The sequence below is a fragment of the Rhopilema esculentum genome, chromosome 9 (genome assembly GCF_057945365.1).
Source record: "Rhopilema esculentum isolate cy_ngs chromosome 9, ASM5794536v1, whole genome shotgun sequence".
NCBI lineage: Eukaryota > Metazoa > Cnidaria > Scyphozoa > Rhizostomeae > Rhizostomatidae > Rhopilema > Rhopilema esculentum.
Window position 1 is genome coordinate 8,640,523 of NC_142823.1, and position 27,502 is coordinate 8,668,024.

The 27,502-nt window shown below is 36.8% G+C and overlaps 2 protein-coding genes across 2 annotated transcripts in view; both read left to right on the top strand.

Moving 5' to 3' along the window:
* The window catches only part of LOC135688984 (uncharacterized), a 65,286-nt gene extending 47,661 nt beyond the window's left edge, over positions 1–17,625 (top strand). Inside the window, exons 18-32 of the mRNA XM_065206066.2 lie at positions 580–750; positions 1,501–1,610; positions 2,845–2,906; positions 3,979–4,121; positions 4,414–4,716; positions 5,351–5,668; positions 6,808–7,113; positions 8,245–8,471; positions 10,388–10,624; positions 11,098–11,195; positions 11,592–11,748; positions 12,434–12,503; positions 12,720–12,991; positions 15,346–15,550; positions 16,051–17,625. Coding sequence (XP_065062138.2) covers positions 580–750; positions 1,501–1,610; positions 2,845–2,906; positions 3,979–4,121; positions 4,414–4,716; positions 5,351–5,668; positions 6,808–7,113; positions 8,245–8,471; positions 10,388–10,624; positions 11,098–11,195; positions 11,592–11,748; positions 12,434–12,503; positions 12,720–12,991; positions 15,346–15,550; positions 16,051–16,358 — 2,987 coding nt within the window. The 3' untranslated portion in view covers positions 16,359–17,625. The remainder of the gene's footprint in view (positions 1–579; positions 751–1,500; positions 1,611–2,844; positions 2,907–3,978; positions 4,122–4,413; positions 4,717–5,350; positions 5,669–6,807; positions 7,114–8,244; positions 8,472–10,387; positions 10,625–11,097; positions 11,196–11,591; positions 11,749–12,433; positions 12,504–12,719; positions 12,992–15,345; positions 15,551–16,050) is intronic.
* A 928-nt stretch (positions 17,626–18,553) lies between these two features.
* On the top strand, positions 18,554–27,253 carry LOC135688993 (CYFIP-related Rac1 interactor B). The gene is made up of 10 exons (XM_065206088.2): positions 18,554–18,815; positions 20,035–20,124; positions 20,760–20,987; positions 21,224–21,360; positions 22,175–22,240; positions 22,433–22,558; positions 24,056–24,135; positions 24,598–24,655; positions 25,474–25,542; positions 26,704–27,253. Exons 2-10 carry the CDS (start codon positions 20,052–20,054, stop codon positions 26,860–26,862), a joined length of 996 nt encoding a protein of 331 aa, XP_065062160.1. The 5' UTR covers positions 18,554–18,815; positions 20,035–20,051; the 3' UTR covers positions 26,863–27,253.
* Positions 27,254–27,502: the final 249 nt, after the last annotated feature.

Here is a 27,502-nt window from a genome sequence, read left to right on the forward strand (position 1 = left end):
AATGTGAAGATGAATCGTATCTGTTTGATAAATAAAAGTATGAATAGAAGCATGAAATATTGATTCTAGAAATTTGCATTGCTTTGAATTCTGATGTAGCTCCTTCTTCTACCTCTTGGTTGTCTGCCGCGAGGCAGGTTCAGCGCCACACGCGCCAACCATCACGATCATCAGCTCTACGTTTGATTTCTTCATATGTTGTTCTGCCATTTTCTTTCTTACGCCAATGATCGAACAATGTCATTCCCTTCCTTCCTCTGCTTCTTTTGCCGTTTATCTTCCCTTCGATGAAATCCCATAGTAGTCTCTGGTGTCTCATAATGTGACCAATCCACTTCTTCTGCCGGTTATACATGATTGAGATTAATGTTCTGTTCTCTCCAATCCTTCGTTATACTTCTCACTTGTCATTCTTTCTGTCCAATTTGATCAGATTTTAACCGAAATAGCTATCATCAGTTAAAGAGACTAGGATAATTTTGTGAACTAAGCCAATAAAATTTCAATACTTGATTTGTTTAGATTTATCTAAAATGAATAACAGATATGAAAAATAATTTTTTTTCTATTTTCATTTAGTTCACGGAATGTGGGGTGAATGGGGGAGATGGTCACTTTGTAACAGACCATGCAACAATGGGACAGAGGAGAAGATCAGGTTTTGTGACAATCCAAAGCCACAGTACAACGGCACATACTGCATCGGGGAACGGAAAAGAGAGAGAGCTTGCAATTCACATCCATGCAAACGTGAGATATAAAGTCTGCTGTGTAAAACTTCTATTTGTTTGTTTATAGTTGTTTGTCTATCGATACACGTTTTAAATGACAAGCGACGAGGATCAAACTTATTTGCTTCTATCCTTTGTTTGTTTATACAATACCTACCAAAAAGACTTGAAACACCCAAAAGTTAGCGTTGTATCATGTATCTTTCATTTTGGATCCAGAAAATATCGCCACTTCAAATCCCTTCCCCTCTCCTGAAACAATGTTGATTGTGTAAACCAACCCTACCCCCCTCCCCTCCTTAAACAATGTTGATTGTGTAAACCAATATCGTACAAGTAACTCAAAAGCAGAAAATTCAAAACCTTTTACGCTTTTCTATGGTAAACAAACATTGCGCCTTTGGAGAGGGGCGGGGGGATAGTTGACTTTGACATTCAAAATTTATGTCAGTGTTCCATAATTTTTGGCAGGCATTGTAGCTGTTTGCCTACCGATAAACGCCTCGTAAGTGCCTCGTAATCTTCCCTTTTCTAATTTACTGTTAACAGGCACCGCGGAGCGTTCAGAAAAGTGGGGGGTCTAAAAAAATGAAGGGGGGCTAGAACCGTGTAAAAGAGGTTTATTGTTGGTTTATTACTCTGCTCCGCGGTGCCTGTGTTATTCTTCATCCTTGTCTCGTTTGTCGGACTGCGTCTATCATATCTCTGTTTTGACTATGCATTTAGCTCACCCTTATCATTCTAATCCACGTGCTATTCTTCCCACCAGCTGTCAGTTTAGGGGTTATGATCAAGTTTACTAACGAAACATTCACTGAAGATCTTCGGAATAAATCTACACCTGCCTATGGTCAGCTGCAAAGAAAGATAGCCGACAATGTAAGTACTTCATTCATAATCCTTTGCTCTTTACTTTTTCTAATTCAAAACTTGCAAATGTAAAGAACCAGATCAACTGCATATTTATGTCATAAATATTTGAACAGATGTGTGATACTGAAGCGAGAAGACTTTATTTAGTGAATTTCTAACCTGACATCAACATCTCAATACGTATGATACAGCTATGTAAACGGGCAACTGGACTCCAGCAATCATCGTTTCAAAAGTATGCCTGGAAGCTTTAAGACAGCAGATCAACATTTTTTTATTATTCAAAGTCTAGAGTAGTAGCCTAGAGTCAAGATATGTGATCACTCTTGTTCATGAACAGAAGTTTTGAAATCTTCCAATAAAGAGCTGAAATGATTTGTGTTATTTTTGTGATTACTGAAATCCTTTTGCCTGGACTGTTCTTCATAGCTCCTATCAAGAATTCTCCGGGTTGAAATCCAAGTTGGCTGTTTAAACATGGATGTTAATCCAGTGCGACAAGAGCTAGCATAATATTATGCTTTTAGCATGATTTTGGCCAAAAGTCGTCATTTAGCATAATTCTGGCATAATTTTCATATTTTTTGAAAAAAACATCTGTTTCATTAATTAGTGGTCCGCTGTATAGCGTAACTGAATGCAAATACGTTACACCCGCCTGTGTGGCTATTTACTTATAAGCTGATTGTGACGCTGTCTTATCATAATATAGCATAACACATGAGGCCAAAAGGTTAACAATGACGTCAATATTTAAAAATACTTAATTGGTTACTTTCTAAGTTGGCAATTATGATTTCAATAAATCTACATATATGGTCTACATATATTTTACAGAAACATAACTACATATAAATATATTTATATATTTTATCATTAATTGATTGCGTTGTTTTTGTCAGTATAATATTATATTCAACAAACATACTGGCCATTCTATTCTGCGCATGCGCTAGCCTTATTTCAGACAGGATAGCTTTGATTTGAAATTAAGAATAATTTTTGTAAATCTATTTTCTGATAAGAGTTGGCACTGTGCCACAATTTAAATCTGATAACGCGTCGCTAACCCTTGTTGCTTTGTATCAAATATTGGGAAGCTTAAAATCGAGAAACATTTCTACACCAAGTTCTAACCCAGGTAACATCTGTACCAATTATGCATAATTTTGACATTTATCCTTTTGCTGTTCGCGTATTTGTTAACTTGATTTGAAATCTCTCATTAACTTTTTTGCAGGTAAACAAGCTTTATCCGGAGAATGAGAACCACGTGCTTGATGTTGAAGTTCACTTTTTCAGGTTAGCAAATTCTTTTTATGATTCTCAAGTTTTTTGCTATGATTTCTAAAGACCTCGTTTACATAAAAGAGAATTGTTCCATTTATGTTCCTGTTTGCGGTCCCTTAAACGGCCTAGGTGGTCAGCCTAGCTGCTCGGTCGAAGTGGTTGGCCTAGGTGGTCGGCCTAAGTGGTCGGTCTAAGTGGTCGGCCTAGGTGGTCGGCCTAGGTGGTCGGCCTAGGTGGTCGGCCGAAGTAGTCGGCCAAAGTTTGCTCTGTTATGAGTGTGGTAACTTTCTTACGTTTACAATAAAACCATATAAAAAAAATGATTATTGCCGATAAACTTTGCAACAGCTGAGCCCACTTTTCAGGCTACTGTGTCAACATTACTGATACATGATACTTTCTTGGCCTCAGCCTATTTGTTGAAACTGTGTACACATTTATTCAACGCATGATCTCTATTTTTGTTTCATTTAAAATCTGTAATGACCTATCTTCAACGGTTAGTTTGTCAAATAGCAGCAGATTTCACAAATTTGCCCTAACAAATTTTTTCCCCAGCAAAAACATTTTTGTCCTAATGAAACGTGATTTCTTTCCATTGATCATTGTTTTTATGTTTATAATAAATTCATAACCTTAAGAGTTTAAGAAATAAATTTTTCTAGTCTTTGATGACACACAAATGGCTGTCGCTATGTTTAGTTGCCCTCTGGTTTTCAAATAAATGTTGCTCTACAATGTTTCACATTTGAAATTTCTCGGCATAAAAACGAAAAGACCTGATCGTGTTGAAAAAAAATTTTCGCTTTCTTTCGTGGATTCTTTGTTTACATGTGAAGATGGCAAGAGGTCACCGATTGGCCACAATTAACCAATCAGTGTGTCATTCTTCTTCTTATTCACTTTTTCTCTCTTCCTTTAACTGCATTCAGATATCACCGTTCGCAGCATTTGATATTTTATACTCTAGAAAGTGTCTTCTTGAATTTTTGTTCGCATTTTCCTGCCATCAAGTCATTGCCTTGAAATGAGAAACTTTGTAAAAGAGGTGGCTTGCTATAAATATTTGCAATTCGATTTTTAGGCCCGGGAGCGTAATTGCAAACTTCACAATCAACTACACTGAAATAACCCGTCTTGAACTTGTGACGCTGCTTACGTCATTACAGGAGAACAGAATTCTAACCACAATGCCTCTTTCGGAGTTTCAGATCAAAACTGACCAAAGTGAGTCTTTTCTCGTTTTGCTTCTAAGCATTGATGGCATCAATATCTTTACATGTTCCTTTATTGTATACTTTGGCGCTCTGATCTCGCGTGATTATTGGCTTTGGTCCCTTCTCATGACACTTAACCCATTTGCCCCCGCCTCACTTGTGTTGCCCCTTATGTTTAGATCGCAGAGCTGAAACCTGTATCAATACAAACAGTTAAAACACTGATTTCGCTACTTATTCATTCTATCATGATCATTTCAATCATTGTTCATTGCAGTGATTTCTTACTGATTATATTTTAGTTCCAAAGCCGCCAGGAACTGTCAACTGCACTGCAATCAGTGAGTCAGTGATTTTCATCGAGCTGTCTGATTTCAGTGAGACAATCACATCATTTTCAATCACTGGTTACAGTATCACGTATCGAAAGACCAGGGAGACAAGCGAATCTGCTTGGAAATCGCTTGTTGTCACCAACACGACCACGCAGGCAAATTTGACTCGCCTAGAACCGTTCACCCTCTACACGATAAGGGTGACTGCAGTAACAATTGATGCACTTGGTATCCCCAGCAGCCTAACTGATGTTAGTACAATGGAGGGTGGTGAGTATCTTCAAAGCATTAGTCTGCGTGCATCCTACGTGCAACCTGCGTGCAACCTGCGTGCAACCTGTACTGCTATAACCATATGGCTGTTTCTACTGAGGCAGTCACCTTCTTCAACGATTCAACTTTAAATTTCGTGATCTAAACAGTAAAGCACTGCATGCATTAGACAATACCAAAGAGCAGCAATGATCAATAAGAATAGCCATACCGCATAGTGTGCTCTTTAAACATCAGCATGGCAATACAAAGATGTTTCGCCATCGTGGTTTTTGGTGTGGTGATGTTCAGGATTCTGATGTCATTTGTAGCAATGATATCTGACATGATGACTCGGATAAGACGCAGGGACGTAGATTGACGTATATTTTTGGGGAGGTGAAGGGTGCGAAATTTTGGACTAAAAATAAGCCAACTGTTTTTTTGATAGAATGGTGCTTAGCTTGGTCTTACAGAACCTTAACATTTTACGACTTTAACATTTCTTTTCTGCATTGAGAGGCACCCCACACCCCCCCCCCCCACCGGGGATTGCGGATAGCGGTGTCTTGATATACCTGTGATGGTGGTGTAAAATGTTTTGTATGGGCCTGATACAAGTTTTATTTGTGTGTCTTTATTTCTTTAATAGCACCCTCCAGTCCGCCAAACAACATTCAGTGCAAAGTAACATCTGCCAAAAGTATATACTGTGAATGGACTGCAGTTCCATACGCGTCTCAGAATGGCCTCGTCACTCATTACACAGTTCTTTATCGAGTGTACAATAAGCCAGGCAATTTAATCGAAAGTGGGAAAGCTTGGACAACTTTGAAGATTCCATCTACTACAACATATGCTGATATTAAAGATTTAAAGCCTTATACAAGGTACGAGCTGAAGATTAGCGCGGCAACAAAAGCAGGAGAAGGCCCATTCCAGTGGAAGACTTTACAGACCGACGAAGATGGTAAGTGGTGCTTTTTAGGATACAACCAGTGGAAAGCCTAGTGGAAAGAGGCATTGGTAAAGCCAACATGTTTAAATATAAAGTGCTTTGTAAAGAATCTTTTGGTGGTACAAAACTTGAAAATGGCTTTAAAAACAGCCACCTCGGTCTTGCAAATCTAAAATTACAACTAAAACCTGCGATTCCGCTATCGGGCAGCATTAACTGGAAAACCCAGATTGTGCAAAAAACTATAATGGCGACATGTTTCGGATTATTGGTAAAGCTCGATCGTCGTTCCACCTAGCAGTTTTGGAATCTATCTACATAAGCACGAAAAAACCTCTATTTTGTAGACAAAAGGAGTTCGTTTTCACCTTAGGACTCCATTGGTAACATTCTCAATAGGCAAGCGGCACTGATTGGTCAACCTCAACAGTCATGTGCTCGTGTTTCTGATTGGCCTATTTCGATCCACAACTGGGTATATATATTTCCTAGCGTAGAGTTTTCGATCTATGTTCTGACGTTTTAAACTCTGAAGTGTGTCAGACCAAAAGCTTTAGTTTAGTAAATGTTTGCTTTTTTCAAAGCCATTTTAAAGTGCTTTGTATACGAACCACAACATTTGACCTGGGAAAAAACCCGATAATGTTAGGGTAAAGAGGTCTGTTTGAACATCAAAATTTACAGTAACCCTAGGTTAGAACGAAGGAATTTTGATTTAATAAGGGCTGGGTATGAAACAGAGGATCTAAGCGTGAAGAGGCCTGAGTGAAAACCAAATATTTAAATTCAATAATGCTTTTTGTAAGAAAATACTTCTTATCTAGATGTAGCGGCATTTGCTAGGAGAGAGTTAACCAGAAACACAACTTTTACAAGCTGCGGTAAAATTTTAACTTTAACTGATATGATGTCTCTAAGACCTAAGTTATAAAATATAGATCAAATATTTTAAGATGAGATGCTTCTTAAGATAAGATGCTTCTTTTGTTCCATATCTTCAACATAAACTATAAATAGGTTCCTTTGCCTTATGATTTTATTCTATATTTTATCAGTTTAACATTTTCCGATCTTATGACAGTTAACCCAGTTCTCCAGAGATTTCTTTTCGTGGCACTGCGTTTCTTCAAATTTTGATGCCTTTCTAATAGTGCCATCTTCAGCGCCTTTGAAAGTACGAGGAGAAGGACGAATATCCGAAGCGTACGTTGATTTCTTTTGGGAAGATCTCCCCGCTGATTCTTGGAACGGCAAGCCTTCGTCTCTGAAGTTGATGTACTCGGTGACCAGAAAAGGTTCGCAAGCAGTATTAGGCGGGGCAAAGACGGTAGTGCGCCTGGGCAGCGATAGAAGACGGTACCGAGTAACTGGCCTCGAAGCCAACTGGGAAGTGACGATGACGATTCAGGGTGTCACGTCGGCTGGCGATGGAGTCAAAAGTCCGGACACAGTTGCAGGTTTGTTGTTTGGTTGCCTTTTGGACATCTTTTTGGGCAGTTTAGACATGAATGCCATCCGTCGAGTGACCGAAAAATGTGTGAAAATAAACCAGGCACCGCGCAGCCATTGGGCTATCAGGAGCTATAGCCCCTCCACTTTTTTTGCGATAATACGTTAGAAAACGTTTTTGAAAGTTTACTCCAACTATGGTCTAACGCAACATTGAATAGTATACTCCTAAGTAGTAGCAGGTTTTCTTGACTGGGAAACCTTTTTGTTCGTTTTCTAGGTGTTTTTTTTATGTATTATTATCCCTAAGCTAATTCTATAAACTTTTATAGCTATGGATATCTTCTCTAAACCAGATTGTTTATGAAACGACAGTAGAAATAAGCCAGTATTTTCTAAAAGGGGCGTTTTCCGGTGTTCTAGAGGGCGTGGCCTCAAAAAATTTCGGTAACACCCTTTTCAGCCCTTCCACATTTAGACTGGTGCGCGGTTCCTGAAATAAACCACACAACACCTTCGTCAATAAGGCAACCTAGGCGAATCTGTGGTTCTGGAGTTGAATAGCGACACATTTTTATGCTGCAAATACAATGAGTTTTTCCTGCTATTGATATTTGTTCAATGGTAACACTGAATGTGATGTAGCTTGTAGGGTAAGTGAAAATGATATGCAAAAAATTGAGATGCGTCAAGCTAACAGTGTCGATTGCGCCGTCTGTTGCTTTCAGAGAGCGTTCAAAAACTCAATAAGCTTTTGTTCTGTGCAAAATTTGCATACTTCACAACTGGATTAGTACAAAGTATTACAAACGGAGAATATTCTAATCAAGTTTATTAGAATGCGGACGAAAGATATGGCTTGAGCAGGAAGCTAAATGATATCTGTTACCCAATAACTATTTGATTACCAAACAGTCTTAAGGGTACTAATCGATAACCAAATTGATTAAGGTAGCCAAATTACAAATCGAACAAACTTTAAGATAAATTTTAGTAGAGTTTGTTAACAGACTTTAAAAACTGTGTGAGAGATAGAAATGTGGAATTGTTTGTGTGAAACTGTTTAAGGCCTATTGTTAAAATTTGTGTAAGACTGACGATTGTCTCCTTCACAGTTTCCACCAAATTTTTTCTTCTAGAAACCTGTCTCTGTAACAAACACCTCTACGCTACCTGGTATGTCAAAAACCCGTACGTTTTCGTTCAAGCAGAGTCCGTGGCCGGAATTTTGCCGGAATTTTTTCCAGCCATGATTTCAACCATATGCGGAACGTGTGCAGCGTACAGCAAATCGATCGTGCATTTCGATCGAACGAGAAACGGACAGACATCTAAACGGACGTCAGAAAAAGATCTCAAAGAAAGGGTAACTTTTATTGGTTTAAAACTATTGCATGTTTTCAAAAAGTTGAGAAATTCACGCATCAAAATACTGTAAAATTCATGCGTCTTTTTGAGTGAATGGAAAAGATAGTGATAAGAAATTGTGTGGCGCTATTGTAAAATAACGTTTTTTTTTTTTTAAACCAAGGTTCTTCAATAGTGAAAGTATAAATTAGCAACAACCAACGAATTACAACATAACGACTTCTTTCAACGACAACTTCGACTCGACTGGACTTGCACTCAAAGAACATACGCTTTCAACAACATGAGTGACGCACACAAAACCCTAATGACACAAATTAACGGCAAATGGACTAATAACAACTAAAATAGAGATGGCACGATGACAAACAAAATGGACCGACGCAAACATCGAAAGACATCCTCATTAACGATAACGAACCACAAACACGATGCACGACAGACAAAACAAGTTGTATAACATTACTCCCCCCTTTGAAAGACAAGCCTCCTGGCTTGATCTCTCGAAGGGGAAGAAACATAAAAGTATTATAAGGCAGCACGAAGAATCAAATCAAATAATTTTACTGAAATGAGTAAATCAAGTACCATCTAAGAAATAATGTCCCTGTCCAAGTTTATTCCGTCCATACGGTTCTCTACCCGAGGCTATAACAACATTATGTACACGTAAAGGTCCTTCTCTTCTTTTAGTGTCAATCAAATTTTTTTCATATGTTGTGGCTAATAAACCCTCGTCAACTTCCATTGGTTTTGAAGAAGGCAGTCGCGTCACCATTGGTCGTGATAGTTTATGTGACTCCAATTCATTGACAATCTCCTCCAATTTCTTAACTCGAGTTTGAAGATCTTGAAAGTGTGGCTCATTTCTTTTGATGTTGCCAATAAAGGTAACCCGAGGTCGCTCTTCAGCTACCGAGGCAACAATCACAGGTTCATTTTGATCACACTTCTCCTGGGATGCTAAAGAAAATTTCCTGTCCCTACAATATTTGGCAACGTGACCAACGCGCAAACAACAATAGCAAATGGGCTGGCCATCTTCAGCACGATAGACATTAGTTCGATTCACGAAGAAATTTCTCCCATTCTCCTCTGCCAACCTCACCCTTTCGGCCATGTGAGATACAACGGTCTTTATAATATCCAACAGAATTTCTCTGAATTGTTCTGTTGAAATCATTTCCATTTTTTTCTGCGAATTGGTCACGTCGTGGTCACCAATGTAAAATAACGTTTTTTTCTTTTTTTAAACCAAGGTTCTTCAATAGTGAAAGTATAAATTAGCAACAACCAACGAATTACAACATAACGACTTCTTTCAACGACAACTTCGACTCGACTGGACTTGCACTCAAAGAACATACGCTTTCAACAACATGAGTGACGCACACAAAACCCTAATGACACAAATTAACGGCAAATGGACTAATAACAACTAAAATAGAGATGGCACGATGACAAACAAAATGGACCGACGCAAACATCGAAAGACATCCTCATTAACGAAAACGAACCACAAACACGATGCACGACAGACAAAACAAGTTGTATAACACTATACTGTGCCACAGGAATTCGTTGATATTCCGAATGGAGACAGGCTTTCTAGCAAGAAAGACGGGGGGTTGAACTTCTCGATGCAGTCTTTTCGATATTACACGCTTGATTCCTTTTGCTGATTTATGACATCACCTTGCCATAAATCCAGATCCCATTTGCCGACAAAGTGGGTGAGCTAGCCTTAATTTACCGACAAAGCACCCTTAGATGGAACAAAATTCTTTGTTTTTGAAACGAATTTTTGCATACCCCCTCGCGCCCCCTCACAAGAACGACGCCCCTTTTTCTAATATTCACCTTCAATGCACTGTCATTAAACTTCTAGTATAGGGACTTTTGTTTTCGATATAGATCTCAGACAATGCCAACTTTCATGGGCCCGTCAGCGGCAAGAAATATGTGACAGTTTTTGAGGGAGAGTACCAGTATGTCAATCTGATAGACGGCACTGTGTCAGCCTTTGTCGTCGTTGATCCGGCCAAGATGTCAAAGTCAAGCAAAATAACAGCATCAATTTTACAATGTTGGCCCATCTTGGTTGTTACATTTTTGATGACTGTGTTGGCTGGTATTCTCATCTGGATGGCGGTATGCATGTTCTCACTTTTGTGTAACTCAAACATCAACAGTGACACTATTTTTGAAATTTATGGTCATAACGATGATAATGAAAGCATTTCATTTGCTGTTGTCACTAGGCTTAGAAAGGTCAAAAGGTGCTAGATCAAAGGTCAAATGTCAAAGTTTGTTATCGCATACACCGTGAAATTTATTGCAGCAATTCGAGAAATTCAAATTTATTCTAACCAGTTATTCATTTCAGCTAGGAATGGACACAAGGTCCCTCTATGGCCTAATGATTCTCGTTCTGTGATCGTTTCGTCCTCGATTCTTTTTTCGTGCATTCGAATAACGATCTGATTGTATTCTAAAATTTCAAATTCTTTCGGATATTCATCAATACAATGCAATGTTCTATGCAATCAAAGCGTAATTTTAGTTTTTTGACCTTTTGTAGCTTACTATTATAACTCAACGTCCAATTTTCTTGCTTTCTTTAGGATCAATTTGCCAATCCTGAAGAAATGCCAACTGGTCGGTTCCTTTATGGAACATTTCAAGGGTTTTGGTGGGCTTTTGTATCCATGACAACTGTAGGGTGAGCTTTTTTGGCTGTATAATGAGAAGGGAATCATTTGCATTCTACTATCTTAACAGTACAGTGTACGATAATCGCATGAAATCGCCAAGAACTTCTAGTGGCCAGGCTCGCATCTTCTCTGTCTCACGTGATGTGAGTCTATGTGATGTTAATTCATTGATTGTTTTCCATATCATATATGCCAAATTGTTTGTTCAAAAACTTTTTAACGTGTTCCAAGTTGAAAGGAACTAATTATCCATGTGCGAATAATGCGGCGAATAATGACTTTCTTGATTCATTTTCTACATCGTGCCCATAGCTGAGGAGAAGTTATAATCACCTCCTAAGCAGGCCATAGCTCTTTCTTGGTTATCTTCATCTAACGTGCTTTTAATCTCTTCTCTACGGCAGGTATGGCGATATTTCTCCCCGAGGCGAGATTGCTCGAAGCATTGCTATCACGTGGACCGTTGTTGGCCTCGTTGTCAATGGAATCCTTGTGAGCTCGCTATCTACCGCACTTACTGTTATTTCAGTATCTGAACAGACGCTGCTGTATGGTGCAAACGTGAGTTACTTTTTCAAAATCTGGAAAATATCCACTTTGTTAGTTCTTGTGGTCCTGAAATACTTTTTTTGAAAAAGAGGTCATTAATTCCGCCCCTTGCGTACGTACACTTTTTGCTGACCTCCCCCCCCCCCCCCCCCCACTCCATTTACAATTTGACTCTAACACACGATACGCTAGGCCCAACTGGAAGAAAGGAACCTTTTTGTACTGAAAACAGCGACACAAAGGTGGGACGTAAATGTTTACACTAAGGTCCATAATAGGCGGTGATAATTGTGATAATGAACCTTGTTGTCTGCCCAGGTTGCGCCAATGAACTATACCCCCACTCAATGGTTGTAGCTTTAAATCGGTGATCAAAACTCTTTTTAGAGAACATCATCTAAAATGTATTTTGCATACAAACTTTAACTCCATCAGCCTTCCCTCCCCTGTATGCAAACATACGCTAGTTGACGAACCCCCCTCCCCCTGTCCTGAGTACCTACTATGCGGATGGTAAATGGCAAAGCGTTCGCCACATTAGGACATCTTATAGGAAACCATTGCCTTTCTTGGTCAAATTTCAACCTCAAGTCTTAACATAAACAACGTTGTGGGTCCAACATTTACTTGAAGTACAAAGATGAGAAATGGATTGACTTCAGTTGCTGCTAGAATACAAAATGTTGTTATCATGCAGGTGTCAGCTGTCCACAAGAGTCCAGAGTATTACCTTGGTGCCAGGAGAAATGCAAACATGAATTCGACAGGTAAAAGCTTTTCTATTTCCGTAAACCTTTATCCATAAAGCGATGCTCCTTGCCTTGTGACCCTGCCCTGTCAACTTTGACCTTTGCCCCTTAAACCTTGCACTTTGTCCTCTCCGTCATTCTAGTTCCACTCTTTTTTCAATAAATCTATTTTCTCGTTAAGATTCGTCTTTAAACGCTTTTACGTCCATAAGTATGCTCTGTGATTCTCTATAGGCAAATTGTATAATACATCTATGCAAGCACTCAATGCACTCATAAGAAGAGAGGTACAAGGTGCTCTCCTTGAGTTCAACGAAGCAGCTAATCTGGAAAGTACAATATCTTCAAACGGGTTGAAGATCTCAAAAACATTCCAATCAACTTCGGGTATCGGATTCGTATTGTCAGGAGCGATTGCCAGTTTTCATACCCAAATTCGATCATATGTTGCAGTCAATTACAATCTTATACAAAGTTTGGTAAAAAATTTCACCAAGGAGGTGGAGGTGAGTGCTCGATTATTTCAGACATGAAAGCTATCTTTCCTTCATAACACTTTTATTTCTGCGAATTTTTTAAACATTCAGCGCCTGCTAGTTAGGCTATCAAAAGCATGCAAAATTTGTTCGCATTATTAGAATTTCGAATTTTCGGAAGCTCGAAAGACTCGAATCATTAAAAGTTGTAATAATCAAGTTTTGAATTGTCAAAGTAAGAATCAGTTCAAACGAGTTGAAAGTTCAAACTATGAAAGCTTGAAATTATACATAAAACATAATACGTATTTGCATTCTGTTCTTTTCGATTCAATTACAGTTTAATTTGATACAAAGTTTTAATTATCATTTTAGTAATGTATTGTTCAATTATAGCATGGATCTTGCAAGATTAGATTGTAGAAATGTTAGAAACATTCGCCTAAAAGAAGGACATAATGTAACCGGTGATCTTGTGCCTGAGCATGTTGTAATGGGACTACACTGAACTACTTAACTTTATTTAGCATGGTATGCGGCTGCAAATCAGTTGCAAATACATTATACATGCTCATTTGCAGCCGCATACATTAAATATTCTTACTAACTAAGAAATACTACGTCACAGAACTATTTCGTGTCCTCATAGTAATCTTTTTGAAAGATTTCAATGATTTGGCATTTACTATGTCTCTTGAAAGATTGCTCCATCCTTGCACAACCTTGTCACAATAAACACGCTTTCTAATGTCTGTGTAATATCCTATGTGTTGTGTTATGTCTTTTTCCATAAGCTTTCATTATCAACCCAGACTTAACATCATAACAAACATTTTGATATTTGTTTGTCTCAATCATATCACCCTGTAGCCTATGGTAAACCAATCTTGAAAGACCCAATGGCTTCAATTTATCTTCATATATAGGATCTTTTAGTTCCAGTACCATCTTACTTCCTCTTCACTGAACGCTTTTCTTTACCTCTATGTCCTGTTTGCAGTGTTGCCATATTCCAAATTGGGTCTGACCAAACTTTTGAATAAGGTTCTGAATATTTCTTTGTCTATATCATCAAAGGATCGCCTGATTCTACAATACCATTTGATTTTTTGAACTTTTGAACACATTTGCTTTGTCTATATGTGATTTGCCTTTGTCAAAATTTCATTTCTTTGTCTATGTACACTCCTAAATCTTCCTGGCAATCCGTTGATTGAATCTTCTCTTGTTGATCTTCTCTTAACATGTTATTTTCATGCTTCGGATTTCGTCTACCTGAATGCAGTAACCTTTACACTTACCTGCTTTAAATTGTAATCGCCAAAATCTAGACTACTCTTGCAAAGATTCCATGTCCTTTTGTAACTTTTCTCTGTCCTCATCATTATTGCTCCTTGCAAATATATTTGCGTCATCAGCAACATTTTAATCATGCTAGTTACAATTTCTGTCATAACATTAACAAAGCATAAATAAAAATGGTCCAAGGATGCAACCTTGAGGAGTACTACTGTTCACAGGTGCCCATCTAAAGGGTGAACCATTCAGAACAACTCTCTGCCTTCTTTATGTTTGAAATTCCTTTATCCTGTTTAGAATATTCTCTTGATTGCCATAGCTCTCCAATTTGATCGGTAACCTCCTGTGTGGTACTGAATCAGAAGGCAAAATCCAAGTACACAGCATCAACTGGTATTCCGTCCTCTTAAAGTCTTGTCCGCACATCAACTGACTCTATCAACTCTGTGGGACATAATCGACCTTCCATGAAACCATGTTGAGATTCATGCAGCAGTCTCTTTAAAAATCATCAATATTCTATAGTATTATTATTAATATTCTTCAAATATTCGGAAGTATTTTTCCTGATAATCTTTTCGAAAAACCCAAAGCAGCAACTCCATAACTTTGCGTTATCAGAAGTTTGATTTATCAGAGGTTTGATTTGCCAGAAATTCAAATTATCGAAAGTTTGATTTCATCAAAAATTGAAATTATCAAAAGCAGGAATAATCGAAATTTTAAAGACACATTGTTTGTATCGTCGAAAGTTTGAATCTTCAAATTTGAAATTATTGAAAAGTAGGCCTTTATAAAGGAAATCATGACGAGGTTATTATTCGATCAAGGATCATTCGAATGATCAGGCAGTCAAATGTTGTTTTTATTTTAACTTTTAATGTTATCGTTTCACAGCAAAGCGTGTTTCAAGGCCATGATATTCTAAAAATAAGCTTTCGGTCATTGGTTTCAAGATGGCTCCAAAATTCAGCGACATTTTGGGTTGAAAACTCGCTGAAAGAACATGAACCACATTATTAGGACCGCGTGTATTTCACAATGGTGATCTTACAGACATGAGCAATCGACTTTGTCCATTTCAGATCCCTGTGGTGACCAAGAGCAATGGCGGTGTCAGTGGCCTTTTTGATGAAGATTCAACTGAATTCAGAGTTCTTTTGCAGCAACTTCTTGTTACCTTTGCAATAGTTATGATCCTGGGCATGGCATGGAACTATCTGATTCGACTCTATTTCCTCAGACGCAACCGGGTCTTCCCTAAAAAGACAGCTAACGAAATATTAAAAGGTATTCTTATAAAAATTCCTTTTATTTTCATTTAACTTCTTTTGTTGTGAAAAGTGAGTGGTTTTTAAATCGTGCGTTTTTATTTTTTACCTGGCTTGCAATTTCTTATTTCACTCAGAATGCTAGAACATGATGTAATTCTTTAGTTTAAAAATTATAACGCTCTTTGGTGCTTAGTTAGATATAAAGAAATCCAGGAATAATACTTTATGTTCAGAAAAATTGGTTTTTTTATGCCATATACTTTTTATAGAGCATTTGCTAACTTGTTGAGGTTTTTGATTGTTTTTTTGCATTTCAATTGAAACTACGTCATCTACCAGGAACACAGCAAATTCTGCATCCTCACGCTTTTTGTGAGCACCCTATACCCTCAAGCTGTCGACTTGTTCCTTTAACATAGAAAAGAGGGCTGGATTTGAGCGTTGCTCTCAAAAGTTTGTTTTTTAAAGCTTCCCTTTTAACCGCTTTTTTTAAGCTCTGTACTTTTTGCCTTTTAGAAAGCTACGACCAAAAAAGTGGTGAAATGTTGAAGATTGTAGACAATTTTATGTCTAATTTTGAAACGGTGGAGAAACTTAGTGAGAAGCAGGGCATTGATCGCTTTCGATTACTGCACAAGCATTTTGGGACACTTCCATTCGGCCTACCCATGTGGATAAAATATGGCACTACAGATGATCGTTATATTCTTGGGAGAATAAAAGTAGAAGAGGCTTTCTTAGAGAATCTAAATAGAAAAAAGAATAAAAGAAAGAAAAACAGTTTAAAACTGGTCGATGTTATGGCAGAAGACACCTCGGCCTAAGCATTTTTAAAACTGTTCGAAGTGTAATAGTGATAGAAATTCTCGAGCTATCTTTTCAAGTGTTAGAAAACAGATCTTATGAAGCGTTTCCCGACACCAGTTTATTTTAATGTTCCTTTTTAGCCACGTAACATAACCATTTCTCCAACTATAATATAGTTCCTAAAAAGGAAAAATTGATCCATTTCCTCTAGATGTAAGCTCCTTGTTTCTTGTAACAGAACGCGCTTAGAAGTTTTAAGCAAAGCTTTACAAGTGAAGTTTCAACCTAACGCTTAATGTCCGCAGACAAAATGGCAAGATTATACCATAAACTCCAATATGACTTGGTTAAGAGTTATCCTAAACTTCATTTTCTGTTCTATCATAACAAAGATCACAATGAAGTGATACAGTCGGATTTTTGCTAACATATTATGTGAACAAACAGCAGTAGTAGCAAGCTCAAATTGCTACTCATAAAGCCTGAGAGCCATAAATTCATATATTTTACACGCTTACTTGTTCTACGTCGTTGCCTCTTACTGTTGTCTCAAACTGCAATAAGGTAAATCAATAAGTCAGGTAATCTCACTGTCATCAGCCATTTTTAAAGAAGTCTTTAGGCAAAACACGTATGAAAACTGCATCAGTTACCAAGTGCTCATAGCGTAGCAAAGTGTCTTTAGGATTGTTTTGACCTGATTAGATGACAGAGTTTGGGTGGCCTTTGACCTGCTCGAATGCTAGTGTGTTGAAAATCAAAGGTGGCATTGGCTAGGAAATTCTTTGTACATATCTTGTGGGACCTTGTGTCTTGGCCGTGCGAGTTGTTATGTCGATTTGATTATGTCTTCCATAGAAAATAAAAAGAAAAGACAAAAATGTCTATTACATGTTTGTTGCTCGTTGCAATATCTTAGAAATGATGTAAATATATATAGTTATATTTAATTTTATATATAGTTTAAGAAGCTTGTATCATACCAGTTCTAAACTGACTAGTGCGCTTTATTAGATTCGGTGACGGATAAATGATTTATTTTGTCATTTCTTGTATTATTGACATGAAACAACATTTAATGGACTTGTTGTTCTCGTAGGCTTTGTCGATACGAAGTGTCTTAAATAAACTTGTCGATACGAAGTCGCAAATAAACTTAATTGACTAACTTTGCACTTCATCTAGTAACAAAATGTTATATATATACGATAACCCTGCTTGTTCTTTGCATTTCAACTGCTCTGTAGTTCAACCAGCCAAGGATTCTCAAGTTCTCATTTTTTTTACATCGAAACTCACCCTTGGCAGCATCAGGAAAATTCTACAAATTGTTTCTTCGTATGCTTCTATAACCTTCATTACAGGTTCAACAACCGAAAGAGGAAATAGCACGAACCTTTCTTCTCCAGGTAGCATGATGCAGCCTGAACCGTGCAAGTTTTCATTACCTGTTGCTCGCTTATTGTGCAAGAAAGTGCTATTTTTCAACATATAGCGAATTTGCAATCTGTTTTGCGCCGTATAATGGTTGACATCGGACCAGAGACTCCTATTATGTTGAAAAGTTTTAGTGAAGTTCACTTGTGTTTTGAAATGTTTGCAAGTCAACATAGTCGTCTACATTCTATTTGGATAAACACAGCTCTGTTTTTGTTGTATTTTCGGTTTAGATTTTTATCACAGAGAAAATAATTTGTTTTAAAAATCATTTTTTTACTTACACATGTAAAAGTAAATTTCTGTACATATTTCCACATATTTTCCAGCAATATTTTCAAATTCCCAGAAATTTCCTCAAATCCAGGCAGATACAACCTTTTTCCAAAGATTGGTGAGTTTTCGGAATCTACCTTTCTCTGCCTGGGCTAAGGTCTTGATTTTGCTTCTGGGCAGTTTCATGATTTCGTTAATTCACGATTTGTTTCATGAATTCACTTTTCGTTAACATCCAAGGCAGTTTCGTGATTTCAATAGATGAACATGCAAAAATTTACAGCAACGTTTGTGTTGTCAATATTGCTTAGAAAATGTTTCGTTTCCCTAAGATGAACTTTAAAATTGTGAAAATACTAGTCATTTACATGGGTGACTTTCACATAAATTTAGTCAGGGGGGCTGTTTCGGGGATCTCAAAGTATTGCCACATCCTCGGGTGCATTCTGGGTGTGTTCTCTTTTCCAAACGTCGCTGCGAAGGATATTATTGCATTGTGGGATATTAGCCGGGGTGTGTTCCTGTTGCCGAGTTTCCGCCATGCACCCGTATCGTATGTGAAGGCTGCAGAGTTGAACCACGATCCATACACTTTCAAAAGAGTTGCCGATATTGATACACGCTTTGTGCATTTCCAGGTCATTTTAAAATCGTGATAAACTCATTCTCTAATCTATGCTCGAAGCTGGCTGTACATTTTGACTTAAAGTGAAGTTGCAAAGAGGTCTAGGCCCAAACTTCATGGACTGTTAGCTTCCGAGGTAAGTCACCTAATCGTCAATGGCCTGGTATCTGTACATCTGTTAACACAAGGAAGTTGGAGGTCCGTTCAAATTTATCGACTGCTGCAAAGCTCTGTCGTGCTATTGGAAGGCAATCGGCTTTAGATTCATTTACGACGTTTTCCTTTAATTGGTTCTGTACAATTTTCTGTCTGGTTCACTTCCACTTCGAATTCATGATAAAATTTTCTTTTTTGAGCTAAACCGCCACTCAGAAAAAGACACTAGTCGTAGTTACTTTCACAATGAAAAGCTCTATTTCTTATAAATGCCTTTTCTTTAATGGGTAATTTACCATCCCTTTGTTTCACCGCTGGTCCTAATATTTCTACCAACATTTTTGGTGTACTTCAGTGTCACTAAATGGTGAAACCAAAAGTGAAGTCTGATATTTTACTGATTTGTTGCCTCTCTAAAGTTGTAAAATTGATCAAAGTAAAATTATTTCTCACAAATTTGATTTTTTCCAGTCTTCCTTTAAAATACCAACTTGATTTTGAATGATTGCTGCAAATATACTGCATTACTCTTGAATTTATTAGATAACACTTAAACATTTATGTTTCTTGTTCAATGTTTTTCTATGTTTGCTTCTGCTCTTTTAAGATTAAAAGTGTTTTATTGTGATGCTTTACTTACATATATATTATATTTAATTTGTTGATAACATGTCCTGTTAACATTTGATAATGCATTTGTTGATAACATTTCATCATTCGTTTCAAAGTAATTTTAGAAAGGCAGTTAGCATTTTACAAATCTGAATTATTGCTTTCTAATATCTGCTCTTTTTGTAAGGTAACATCTCTGCAAAATTGCTACTTTTCCTACCCTTTCCTACCTGTGCTCATTGGATTTTGAAATGCTTGATATTCCCTTTTGATAGTCCATTACATCTACTGAGTGTCATGGGTGTTGTGCAGGTCTAGCACACTTAAGAAGGACAAGAGAAATAAAATCAAGTGGTCAAGCTGAGCAACAGACAGATATCACACATTTTTAAAAAGTTGACAAATTTCCTTTAAAGAAGCATTGAACATTTGGTAATGGGAATTTGAATGAATCCACACACCTTGTTTGTTTTTTAGATAAAACATAACTTTAAAAATGTTTTAATTTAACTTCTCTATATACACTAAAGAAATATTTCATACATTTATCATTTTATGAATGAACAATTTGTATACATCATTTTCAGCTGAAACCAATGGTGGGATGGGTAACCTTCTAAAAGTTCTTACAAGGCAGTCAGAACCAGGCAACACTGATATCTTCATTGACTTTGAAAGTGAGTTGATGATCTTCATCATTTTGAAGTCATTGCATTGCTCTACTTCTCTCTAGTTATTTCAATTAATATGCTCGCATTTATATTTATATACATATATGTATATTATTTATGTTGCATGCCAGTGAAACCTCTGTTTATCACATACTATACTTTTAGCTGTCATGCATATTTGTCATGCAAATTTGTCACTTGTCAGCTACTTGGCAATGGATAGAGGATGTCATGTATAATTTGACTGGTTGTCTTGATTTAAGATTTGATTTTATTTGATGTTGTTGATTCAAGTTCAGGGAGCAAGTTTCAATAAACTCCTGTATTAACACAATTTTTAAGCATTCTAATCAAGCACTCATCAAAAGCCAAATAATATGTCATAATACTTATCATGGGCCACTGTTTATGTTAACCTTTTGGGGGACATAACAAATGTCGATAGAGATCGTGTTTTGCTGGATGTCATATTGGTAGAAGAGCCTTCCATGACCTTAAGCGACCTGTGATTCATTATTACAGTAGAAAAAAAACCCTGACATGTATGAAAAGAGATATATATATTGTATTATTCCATCCTGATTTGCCTACTTTTGTTTGTTAATATAAAATAATTTTGCTTTTTTAAATTTCCATTCTAGATGCTTCACCAACAGAAAGTGAAAGAGAAGTGTATGAAGTCGTAAGAGAGGTTTTAGGGCTTGCCCCAGAGATTTTGAAAGAACTAGAAGAGTACAAAGGTGCAAGTGAAGAAATTAGGGAAGCAATTGCTAATCCAAGGAATGATGGTCTGCAAGAGTATGCCTGGGCTGCTGTCCTTCCGTTAGTTGCCAAGTTAAAGCGCTTCTATGAATTTTCTATACAGCTAGGTAAGCCTTTTCTTTTTTTCTCTATTCTTTTTTAAGACTTTCATTGTTTCATCTGATACTGAAATTTTCATTTGTAGCAGTTCTATCATTTGTCATTTTTGATTATGCTTGTTTTTATATTATATATTATATTTTAAATATATATTTGTAATGAAGGAACAAATTAATGACAATAATATGCAAATTGTAAACCAATACATGTTATTTATATATGTAATGAAACATTTCTCTTTCAGAAAATGTTTTACCGCAGCTCCTGTATTCACTCTGTGGCAGTCGCAATGAACCACTTTTGCAGCTAGATAGCCACCAAGCGTTGGCAAAACAATTTGCTGAAATATTACATTATACTTTAAAGTTTGATGATTTGAAGGTTGGTTATATTTCAATGCCTAGATGTCAGTTTTTATGTCTGTTGCCGCCTTTATCTACCAATGAAATGTATATACAGTAAAAGCTTAATAATTGAGGAAGTATGATTAAGCAGATCCAAAATTACAAAGAAAGTGTTCATCCAGTGGCTGGGGTGTTTCCTTTGTTAATTCATTTTATTGTCTCTAGAAATGATTTAGAAAAAACTGTTAGATGCAAGTTAATTTTCTTGATATCTATCATGGTTGAGCAGATACAAATCTTTTTTGGGTGGAGGGGGGGGCTTATTATGGATCTTTGCCCTCTGGATATGCTATCAAGATAAGGCACTCAAAGAATCCAAAAATTAATTTAAAAGAAAAATTAAAAGAAATTAAAATAAGAGAAAGAGATGAAAGAATGGTCAGTCAAAACGTGATGCTGTGCATGTAATATCAAGAGCACCTATGGAATATTGGGCGTGTGTGGTGGTGTATGCATGTAATCCTACACCTATTATCACCATGACTGAATATCATTGCTACATTGGGATAGAACTGCCTGGTTGAGCCTGATGTGTGACAAAGGTACACCTGATAAAAGGGGCTGCAGTTCTTGGTCCCAATGTCTCCTAGGTCGACGCTATTCACTGGAATTGCTTTCATTTCAGTTGTTCCTGTGAAGCCATTAAAGTGCAACATTACACATACAAATTCTGCTATCGATAAATAGGAAGATCTGTGAGATAATCAAATGTTTATTTATTATTGGGTTTCTTATATTTAAGCTACTGTCTTTATTGTTACAATATTTTAATACTCAGGTGTTTCTTGTAGATGTGCAACCCTTCTATTCAGAATGACTTTAGTTATTACAGAAGAACGCTAAGTCGAAAACGGATGGTGAGTTAGCTACAGACAATACATTTTGAAATTTTTGTTGTGTATTTTGCAAATTGTTATTGCACATCAATTTCTTTCAACTTACGAGAGTGAAAATATTTTTACTTTTTATTTCAGATGTTTGATACATAATTATATGCCCATGTGTTTAAACTATTAACTAATTTTGTTTCAATCATTTTCAAACCCAAGGATGGATCAGAAGAAAACTGTTTGCAAGTTTCAACAGAAATGGCCAACCGAATGTCCTTGTTTTATGCTTATCCAACGCCATTTCTAAAGACCCTGAGTGATGCTACTGGAAAGTTTGTGTCTGATGTGAGTAGTTTCTCTTTGTTTTGTTTAAGTTTACTATATTTTACTTTCTTTTCTTCTATAACTCATGAAGTAAGCAATTTTTCTCAATTGAGGTAATGGCTGTGGTAGCCTCTATCAATGCTCCTATTCATTTAAGGAAAAGTACAAAGGTGCATAAAAAATGTGCCTATGAAATGAAATTTCACATATAGTTTTTTGTAAGAAACTGAAACTTCTATATGTTGTTGCAATATAAAATGAAAATTAACTCGAAAATTTGAAAGGGGAAATTTTGTTTTTGGGGTTTTTAAAAAACAATGAATGTGAGTGACAAAGCATAAGAATCAGTGACGTCACAAGGTTTGCAGTTGGTTCCAACTTCGCAGTAAACACACCATACCACTTAGTCAGGGCTGTTAGTCAAACAATTGTGCAAATTGTAATACCAGCATGAAAAGTTGCATAAAGGGGTAGTTTGATACGCTGAAAAAGATAGGATATGGAACCCAACTGAAAACTGTATGGTGTGTTTACAACATCTCTCCTGAAAGTAGGTATAGTAGAACGAAACTTTACATCATGGGGTAGTTTGATGCGGTACATAAGAAAAGATATATATAGAACATAACTGAAAATTGTCCCCTTTTCTATTTTTAGGCTGGGGTTCTTTGCTCCAGACCTAAAAAGATGGTTTGATTGCATCTCAATCGTACTTTAGTACTACAGCGCCAGACTTTGCAAAATAGGACAGTTTGATTCGCTGAAAATGATAGGATATAGACCCCAACAGAAAATTGCCCCTTGGGCTATTTTTAGACTAGGGTATTTTACGGCATGACTCCACAAACAACATTCTTTTGATATCTCTGCGGAAAGTAGGTACAATAGCAGAAAACATTGCAATAGACAGCAATCTGATACACAGGAAATGATAGGATAAAGACGCGCTCTGAAAATTGTCCCCTTTTTCTATTTTTAGACTGGGGTCCACTGCCCAAGATGTTAATAGACTGTATTATCGTATTTCAGTTGTACTTTGGTACTTTGAAACTTTGCAAAAAAGGACAGTTTGATCCACTTAAAAAGATTGGATATGTACCCTGACTTAAAATTGCCCCCTATGACTATTTTAATGGTAGTTCAATTAACGACCTCCGTGTACTAAACATCAACTGCTTCCGTGTTTGCAAACTTTGTGACGTTACAGATAACGGCGCTTTGTGACAGTCAAAACGTGAAAATGGGATATTCAACCTAAATTTTTTAGACGGTTCTGCAAGAAAAAATCAATACAGAATCAGAACAAGAACCTAAAAACTATGCAGTTATGCTTTGCTTTTTGTATGGTACATTTGAAATATTTGCAAAAAAGCTTTCACACTTGCTAGAGTTTGCACTTGGGTTAACAGTTATTACATTAAAATTCTTCCTCTCTTTTACACAGATGGGGCAATAAATTTACGACACAAAGCAATAATTTTACCTCCTCTTGTTTACTTAGTTCTTCTCTTTTTTCAGAATAAAAGTCTACCAATTGAAAATACGACAGATATGCTTGGTACTTTAGCTAAACTTTGTAGGGAGATGATAGAGAATCCGTAAGTACATTAATTCAAATACTTTGAAAGGGCTTCAATGTGTGTAAATTTGTCATCTAACAAGAAGTATTTGTTTAATAGAAACTTGTATTTTTGTTTGGAGCATCTTATTCCAATTTTCGCGAAACTTAGAGGCTGTGACATCATACTTTTAAGAGGAAACTTAATAACCAACACAAAATGAGAATGTTACGAATGAATATGAAAACAGTGGTCGGAATTGTGGAATTGTGATCCCTACATTTATGGTTTGGCCTGCAGAAATTATTTACTAGTCTGACCTAATCTGTCTTAGTTGGCAAACTAAGTTTTAAGTAGTTTTAAGTTGGCAACTGACTGGAATTTTGACTGCAAAATATTTGACATGAGACAATAAAAGCTTTGAGGAAAATTACAGTCAATTGCAGCTGTACAGTTGCCTTTTTATCAAAGTCAGTAACATTTACAATCTTCTGTTTTCAGGGCAATCGCATGCAGGTTTCAAAATGAAGAAACAAAATTCTTCTGCCTGCGAGTTATGGTAAGCCTCTTCCTCCAATTTACTTCAGTGCTCTTCAAGTGTAACACTTTCATGTGTGTTTGTTGTTAGAAGGTCTTGTCTTTCAAACTTCCTAAGATATTGTGTGACTGTGTCCTTGTTCAGTGTTTCTCCATTTCTTGTATGTATATGTTGTTTTTCTTTAAATCTTTATATATATATTCAATTTGGCGCTGTTCAGTGTTTGTTTTCTGGTCAACCTTAGTTAACAAATATCCACATAGCCAGATGCCTGACTCTGTGCACCACAGCCTGCCTTTCAAGCCAAGCAAAAACATACTCTGCTTTTTCTATTTACTAATTTTCGCTATATATAATCTTTATGTAGACAATTAGTTTTCTCTTATTTTGTTATCATGACAATTGTTTAACCAAGCATATATTTCATCAGAAATAAAATTTCTTGCTTTGCAATGCACTTTTGTGAGAAATTGTGTTCATTGTAACATGGAGTTTTTTATCATATGTGACAATTTGTCAAAAGTTTGAGTCATGTGTTAAAGTGGGGTACATAAAATGTTTACTACAGTGCAAATTTGACAAAATACAAAGCGCTTAGCGACAAAAACTTGGCTCACATACGGTAACGTATTAGGAAAATTAAATTGCAGTTTATGTCACCCATCAATGTTTGAATAGCCTGCCATCTCTACCAAAGATCCTCTAGGCACAGAATACACAGACCTTATATTCCACGCTGGTCATGAAGCTGGTCTCAAAGCAAATATTGGACACTTTTTCAGTTATATATTATTCTGACAGCAGATAGCCTTTATTTATCAAGTCGTGTCTGTTTTCAGGTTGGTGTTATCATTTTGTATGACCATGTGCATCCTGTTGGCGCATTTGCTAAAAATGCAGCTATTGACGTAAGTTGATTGTTATATCTCTAACTCAGTCTCATCTTTGTCTCTCTTTAACGCTACCTCACCTAAGTTCTCTCTAACTCTTACTCGCTTTGACTCTTTCTTATACTTGTCTCTCCAATACTATGTCATCTTTGATTCTCATACTCTGTCACATTTTTGTCTCTCTTTATCACTACTTCACCTAAGTTCTCTCTAACTTTGGCTCACTTTTGACCCTTTCTCATATTTGTCTCTCAATTTCTACCTTACCTTTGTCTCTCCAACACTATATCATCTTTGATTCTCAAACTCTGCCACTTTTTGTCTCTCAAGCACTACCCCAACTTTGTCCTTCAAACTCTACCTCATTGTGACCTCTCTAACACTTTCTCATCTTTGTCTCTCTTTAACACTACCTCACCTAAGTTCTCTCTAACTCTGGCTTGCCTTTGACTCTTTCTCATACTTGTCTCTCAATTTCTACCTTACCTTTGTCTCTCCAAAACTATATCACCTTTGATTCTCAAACTCTGCCACTTTTTGTCTCTCAAGCACTACCCCAACTTTGTCCTTCAAACTCTACCTCATTGTGACCTCTCTTACTCAGTCACATCTTTGTCTTGTCTCTCTAACAATTCCAGCCTAACTAATTGCACTCACCATCTGTAGCGTTGAATTTTGATATTGTGAAGTTGTTTGATCGCTCAAGGTATAAAATATGCCTGGTAAATCAGCATATATTATTGATCAAGACACAGAATAGGCTAGATACCCGGCCTATGAAACTACCCCCATTGCTCATGGAACTGGCTGTGACAGTTAATTGATCAGTGGAACTGACTGAGACAGTTTTAAGCATATCGTAAATTTGCTTATAGAGTTGTCCCTCCCTTTTGTCCCTCTCGGCTCCTTTCTTTTTGTTTCCTAGACAGTTCCTCTTATCTGCTTGTTGTTGTCCATATTCTGTTAAAGATCAAAGAATCCTATTGTCTTCAGTATGTTCGTGTAATTGACAATTATGTCAATAACCTAACTTTTAATAACAAGGGAAGTTTACAGTCAGATGCTGTCGGAGAATGGCCTAATTTTTGTGTCGTAGTTAAGATAACGGAAATATAAAGGTTATTTTAAATCTGCTCTGGATAAAAAAGATTTGATTGAAGTTTTATTTATGAATTCTAGATGAGAGCTTCGATAAAAATCTTGAAAGATCAACAACCATCCCCGCATGGGGCCACGCATGGAACAGTAGATGGCTTGCTAAATGCTTTGCGGTATACAACGAAGCATTTGAACGATGAATCGACTCCAAAGAACGTGAAGATAATGCTAACACAATGATCCTTTTTGTCGTTTCCAACACTGACAAAAACTGTTTAGATTAAGCAAGGCTTGCAAGTGACAGTTAGGCCGTCAGCCCTTAGTTTTTAATCGTATTCAGCTTTTTATTGATCAAACACAACCTGTTGCAACTGAAGTAAGTCGCAATTGAAATCACAGCGATCGAAGATCACTTTCGGAATTACGTCACAGCAATGCTTTGATTCGTGCTTATAATGATCAAAGATCGCATTAATCACGGTAGATCGCAGAAGGTTGATCGCCGTCCCATGACTTGTATTATATGAATTTTTTCGATATTTGCTAGTTAGTTTTTTAAGTAATGAAGGACTGGTAATTAAAGTGTATTGAAGATGATATCAGATTATATCGATAAGTTTTCATTTTCTAACTCAACCCTCTTTTGTTGCGAAATCCTTTTTGACACGGAAGTGCCACTCAAGCGTTGTCTTATCGCTTTTAAAATTAGGCGTAAAAAGCTGACAATAAAACATATCATTTAAAGTAATGCATCTTTGGGTGTTTTGTCTTGTGAAAAAGCTCAATAAAGGTATAGAGAACAGCGTTTGTGCAATAGAACACATTTGTAAACATTTATGTCAGGGGAATACTGGCGAATGTTAGTTCGAAGATGTGGGCA

Excerpts from the sequence above, each read along its gene's own strand:
- LOC135688993 (XM_065206088.2), top strand. The coding sequence starts at position 20,052 with ATGGGTAACCTTCTAAAAGTTCTTACAAGGCAGTCAGAACCAGGCAAC. Across the intron at positions 24,656-25,473 it reads TCTTCTGCCTGCGAGTTATG|GTTGGTGTTATCATTTTGTA; the intron begins GTAAGCCTCTTC and ends GTCTGTTTTCAG. Across the intron at positions 25,543-26,703 it reads CTAAAAATGCAGCTATTGAC|ATGAGAGCTTCGATAAAAAT; the intron begins GTAAGTTGATTG and ends TATGAATTCTAG.